Source organism: Petaurus breviceps, unplaced genomic scaffold (assembly GCF_028583685.1).
Source record: "Petaurus breviceps papuanus isolate PSGF00001 unplaced genomic scaffold, PetGlider_PUasm1.0 225, whole genome shotgun sequence".
NCBI classification, from domain to species: Eukaryota; Metazoa; Chordata; class Mammalia; order Diprotodontia; family Petauridae; genus Petaurus; species Petaurus breviceps.
In genome coordinates, this window is record NW_027185889.1 from 19566887 (window position 1) to 19572886 (window position 6000).

At 45.3% G+C, this 6000-nt stretch overlaps 1 protein-coding gene across 1 annotated transcript in view; it reads left to right on the top strand.

Moving 5' to 3' along the window:
* The window catches only part of APAF1 (apoptotic peptidase activating factor 1), a 104175-nt gene that overhangs the window by 59647 nt on the left and 38528 nt on the right, over positions 1-6000 (top strand). The window contains exon 18 of the mRNA XM_069095070.1: positions 4822-4947. Coding sequence (XP_068951171.1) covers positions 4822-4947 — 126 coding nt within the window. The remainder of the gene's footprint in view (positions 1-4821; positions 4948-6000) is intronic.

The following is a 6000-nucleotide window of genomic DNA, read 5'->3' on the forward strand; positions in this document are numbered from 1 at the left end:
TCTTTCATCTTTGTTTTCAGTGTAAATTTATTTTATTTTTTTCTATTGCACTTACTAGTCATCTGCAAATACACATACTCCGACATAAGGACATAGGAATGTAACAGACCAAAAAGGAGGATCTGTAGGAAACTATGAGCTTCGGTTAGTAAGCAAGGGTGCGAAATGTTTACTCTGTGTCATCCACTGTGCTGAGTATTGGAGATCCAAAGAAAATCACCCCCCCTCCCTGCCCCTGCCCTCAAGAAGCTTATGTTCTAATGGGGAGCCAGTGTGCAACAAGAAATTCTGTATAGTGTACATGAGAGAGGGAGGGCACTGGTGATAGTGCGGGGGCTGGAAAGGCTTCCTACAGAAGGAAGCTGGGGAGTCAGGAAATGGAGGTTAGGCAGGAGAGCATTCAAGGTGGGACAGACAGCCAGTGCATGGTCAGGAGATGGAGGGTCATCAAATCAGGTCACACCAGCATGAATTTAATAGGCACTTGCTGTGTGCCAGACAGTGCTCAGTACTGGGGTTACAAAGAAAGGCCCAAAACAGCCCCTGCTCTGGAGATAATAGTTACTGGGGTTATTGAGCAGGAGGTGACATTGGCTGCTGCTTTAGGAAGATCACTTTGGTGGCTTAAGAGAGCAGGCAGACTCAGCTGTACCAGGGGGGACCATGACACCAGAGAGGAGGGAGCATTTTTGAGAGGTTGTAAAGGTAGGAAGGACAAGAGTGAATGGGAGAGAAGAGTCAAGATCCTGCCAAGGTGGCCAGCCTGAGTGACTGGGAGGGTAGTGGTACCATTGACAATAACAGGAGCATTGAGAAGAAGGAAAGATTTGGGGGAAAGACAATGGGGAAGTTCTGTTTCAGAAATGTTGGTGTTTGAGTTGTCCTATAGGATATGTAAGACATATGAGATGGCCACTAGGCAACTGATGACTTAAGACTAGAACTCAAAGAAGAGGTTAGGGCTGGACTAGAAATGAGAATCATCTGCTTTGATCCCATTGAAGCTGATGAGATCATTCTTCAAGACAGTGTAGAGGGAGGAGAGAAGAAGGCCTTTGGGGACAATCCCAGAAGAAGAGCTAGCAAAGGAGCCTGAGAACGTTAATCAGTTAATCAATAATTGGGATTTCTATAGCACTTTAAAGTTTGCAAAGTGATTCACATATCATTTAATCCTTACAATCATCTTATGAAATAGGTTCTGTTATTATCCCTATTTTACAGTTGTAGAAACTGAGGCAGATAGAGGTTGTTAGGTGATTTACCCAGTGTCACACATCTAATAAGTGTCTGAGGCTGGCTTTGACCCCAGGTCTTCTTGACTCCAAGCCCAGAGCTCTATCCACTATGGTGGCACCTAGAACTAAGGAAGAGAATGATGTTAATAAAAACCTAGAGAAGTGAAAGAATCCAGGAGGAGAGAGCAGGCAGCAGTGTCAGAGGCTGCAGAGAGGTAAAAAAAGATGTGGATTGACAAAAATCCATTAGATTATAGCAGTTTGTTTTTTAAAAGTACATATTTAGTTTCACAAGATAGCAACAAGTCTATACTGTTTGTGTCCCCTTCAAAACTTTTGAATTTTCTTCTTTTTGTTAAAAAAATATTTTATTGGTGGAAATGACTGTACTTTCTCCCTGCTGCTCCACACCCTCCCCTCCCAGTTCCTGAATTAGGGCCTTCTATGACTGAATAGAAATTTGAAGTGAAGAAATTTCAGTTACTAGAATATTTCAGACTTGGGAAATTGGGAAAGTTTTCCCATTTAACAGCAATAATAGCTCACATTTCTATAATACTTTAAGGTTTATAGAGTGTATGTATGTGTATATACATTTATTGTTGTTCAGTCATTTTAGTCATGTCTGACTTTTTGTGACCTCATTTAGGATAACTGGGAGAGAAGGTGCACAGGTACCAAGGTTAGTGGCAGCCTCCAGGCCATTGAGAGGACCTTATGTCCATGAAGCTGGACTCTTCCCCCTGTCCTAGAGAACCACCCCTTTATTGCTGCCTAGTCTGTGCTTGACAGTGAGCAAGCTTAGCTTTGTGCTGGCTGGCCGCTGCCGCAGCCACTGTGTCTCTGCTCTGCTTGTCGGCATTGTCACCAGCATTCATGGAGGCTCTAGTTTTCCATCTTAGCCCTGCTGTCCTTGTTCGTTATTGCCACCATCATCATCATCATCGCCATCATTTATGGTGGCCCTAGGCCCTCAGTCTGGGCCCTGCTTTATTTGCTATTGTCGTCATTGCCGCCAGCATTCATGGCAGCCTCGTGTCTTCGTCTGCTCACGCTTTTCTTGCTCATCATCATTGCTAGCATATGTGTTATGCTTTTAGGTTTGCAAAGTGCTTTACGTTTGCCTTTTGATCCAGTTCTTACAACAACTCTGGATGGAAGGTGATGCTCTTTTCCATTTTACAGATTGGGAAACTGAGGCTCAGGGGAAGTGACCCTGTATGCCCAGGGACCCACAGCTAATAAGTGTCTGAGGCCAGATTCATACTCTTCACATTTTATAATTCCAAGTCCAACTTCCTGTCTACTGTGCCCAGTTGCTGCCACTTTCTGACTTGGTTCGTGGCCTTGGGCTGGTCCTAGACCAGCATGGAACCTTCCCTTAAGGCTTGGGCCACAGTTTAGCCCTTCCCAGTGACCTGACCCTGCTGGAAGCTTTTCTTCAGTTAGTGAAGTCAGGGAGCTCTTTGAGGAACATGCCTCTCCCATGGAGGAGCAGAGAAAGGACACTCCGGTGTCAACTGCCAAGAGGGAGGAAGTGAGGCCCAAGAACTTTCTGCTTTGGAGAAGTATGCATGGCACTTACTCAAAGAATTTTTCCTCATGAGAAATGAATATATATGTAAGAGCAGGCAGGTGCCACACAACCAAAGAATTGCCTAGGAAAGCATAATGACATCCTTCCTATGGCAAGTATGACAGCCTTGTGTGAAGACCCAGGCAACTTGGTATTGGGGAGAATGCTGGAGTTGGAGTCAGAAGGTTTGAGGGGCAGGGTCCAGTCCCAGTTCTGCTGCTTTCTGTATGTGTGCCGAATCACAGGCTCTCAGGTCCTTGGCTTGCTCATCTGGCCTGCAGGAACTTACTGTATGCAAGGCCCTGGGCTAAGTGCTGGGGAGAGAAATGCAAAGCCAAAAGAAAGATAGTCCTTGCCCCCAAGGAGCTTATACCCTAGTGTGGAGATACAAAAAGAAAAGGGAGTGGAAATGTAAAGGGTGGGGAGGAGAGGGAGAAGGTACCTCTACAGGGGCATGGTGGCAAATTCTAGGAGAGTCAGAAGCCCAGCCAGGAGGGGAATGAAACTTGTCCAGTTTGGATCCATCCCTAAAATGGAGGCCCCAGAAGGAACTCACTGAATGGAGAGGGGGGGCTGCCATGGTGGAGGCAAGCCCTGGAGTGAGATGGCTGCTGAGTAGCAATGGTGAAGACGGTGGACTCAGAATCTGGGAGAGGGGCATGAGGCTGCTTGGGTGCCCTGCCTCCCAGGGATGTATGTGGGAAGCGTGTGTCAGGCTGAAAGCCCTCTTGGCATGTGATCCATCATACTTATTCCAGAGTCTCCCCTGAGCATTGATCTTCCTGCTGGCTGCTGCCACTGTGCCTGCCTCCCTGAGGTTTGTCTGGGAGTTTGGACAAGGTCCCCACTGGGAATTCACAGCATCAGTCCTTATCCCTTATACATGGATGGATGGACGGGTAGATAGGAAGGTAGACAGAGAGATTGATAGATAGATGGAGGAGAGAGAGACAGACAGATGGGTGGGTAGAGCATTTAAGTGCTTGCCTTGTGCTAGACAACTTTTCCATATTGTTTCTCCCCATAAAATGTAAATTGCTTTTGGGCAGATACTTCGATTTCTGTCTTTGTGTCTCCCAGCAGTTAATACAGTGGCTGGTGTATAGTCCTGAGTACGTGCTTGTTGGTTAATTTATTGGATAGCTGAAATACAGCTGTGTCTCCTCCCAAGCTCCCTGACTTGACTGTGAGCCCACCCCTCTCTTGCTCCCTGGGAGGGATCTTTCAGGCTTTCAGAAACTAAGGGTAGCTCTACACAAAAAATTGGGCCCTCCGTGGTCTGCTGGGTTATAATTAAGACCAAAATGATCATAAGCAGCATTTTAAAGGAGATCTTTGGATTATGAGATGAATCCTGTTGCTTTAAGGCAGCAAGGTGGTGGTGTGCATAGAATATTTGAGTGGAGTGAGGAAGATGGGAGTTCAGATCCTGCCTTGATACATGATAGCTTAGTGACCCCTTTATAAGTCACTTGACCTCTGCCTTAGTTTCTTCATCTGTACAATGGGGATGATAATAGTTCCTGCCTCCCAGGGTTGTAGTGAGGATCAAATGGGATAGTTGTAAAGTGCTTTACAAACCTTAAAATGCTATATAAACACTAACTGTCTTTTCATTTTTATCCTCCTCATCATGCTGACTCAGACTGGCATAACACAGGAAAAAATTTTATATTCTGAGTCCTACAGAGCTCACAGAGTGAAGAGCATGGAAAAAGCCCTCCTTTTTTTTTTTTTTAATCTGTGCAAGTTCAGAAAGCCTGAAGCATGACTATTATTCAAATTCTAATCATGGGGAACTCTGATGCGTAGGGTGTTTTATGAGGCTGGTGTGTAGATGATTAAATTACATAGAGATGTGGGCCAGAGCAAAAGGGAGCTGGAAGCAGATGCCGGAATGGGCGTGAGCGGTGTGGGAAACATCTGCCCCTGGAGACTGTAGGGGGAGCACAGGCCCCCTCCTGGGGCTATCTTCCTCATGTCTGTCTGGATTTCTTTGCCTTGTAGTTGTGGAATACGGATACAGGCTTAAAAGTAGCGGACTGCCGAGGACACCTGAGTTGGGTTCACTGTGTGGCGTTTTCTCCTGATGGATCTTCATTTTTGACATCTTCTGATGATCAGACAATCAGGGTGAGTGAGCACAGGTTTTCATTTCTAGAAAATTTGTGAGGCCTCCATTTCCTGCAAACTGAGAAACTGCTGGTATGTGATGTAGGGATGGGTAGGTAACAGAATATTTACTCAGGTCTTAAAAATTATATATCAGATATACTTGCTTGGCCCAGTTCTGAAGATTTTGAGATTTTTTTGCAAGGCTTAGGAGTGACATGGGATATACTCCCCTCAAAGGATACAACAGTTTTTCAGATGAGATAATATTTGTTTTGTGGGTTTTTTTGGGGGGAGGGCAATTGGGGTTAAGTGACTTGCCCAAGGTCACACGGCTAGTTTTTTTTTTTTTTTAATACGTGTCTGAGGCTGGATTTGAACTCAGGTCCTCCTGACTCCAGGGCCGGTGCTCTGTGCCACCTAGCTGCCCCTTGAGATAATATTTGTAAAGTGCTTAGGACAGTACCTCATGTAGGAGGTGCTATGTAAATGTTGATATTATTAACCATCATCATTAGTTCACCCTTGGGCTTTCTGGAGCTTGGGAGAACAGGTTTTGTTCCATTTGATTATTTTCAAAGGGTAACATTGTGATTGTTTACAGATAGAGAGCTGATGGGTTGACCTGCTTCTCAGTAAACGTTTCAAAAGCCTTGTTTGTACCACAATCAAAGACCAAGCCGTTCTTATTACATGGTCTTTAGATGATGGAGCTGTAACCTCCATCCTTCATGATGTGGGTAGCCCTTTCATTCTTGCAGAGCTCAGCCTATTTCCACCTTCTCCTCACTGTCATCATTCTTTTCTTGCTCTTTCCATAAATCCTTGAGAAGCAGTCTGTTCAGCATGCTTCCCCTTTCTTGGTTTTGTCTGGATGCTAGGTGCCATTCATCACTTCTGCTTCTCACTCACCACTTGATCAGTTCATCCCCTTTTCCAGTTTGATGTCTCTCCTTGCTTCTCCCTATGGAATACAGACCCAGGTTTACCTCTGCTTTGTAATCCTTCCTTCCTTCCTTCCTTCCTTCCTTCCTTCCTTCCTTCCTTCCTTCCTTCCTTCCTTCCTTCCTTCCT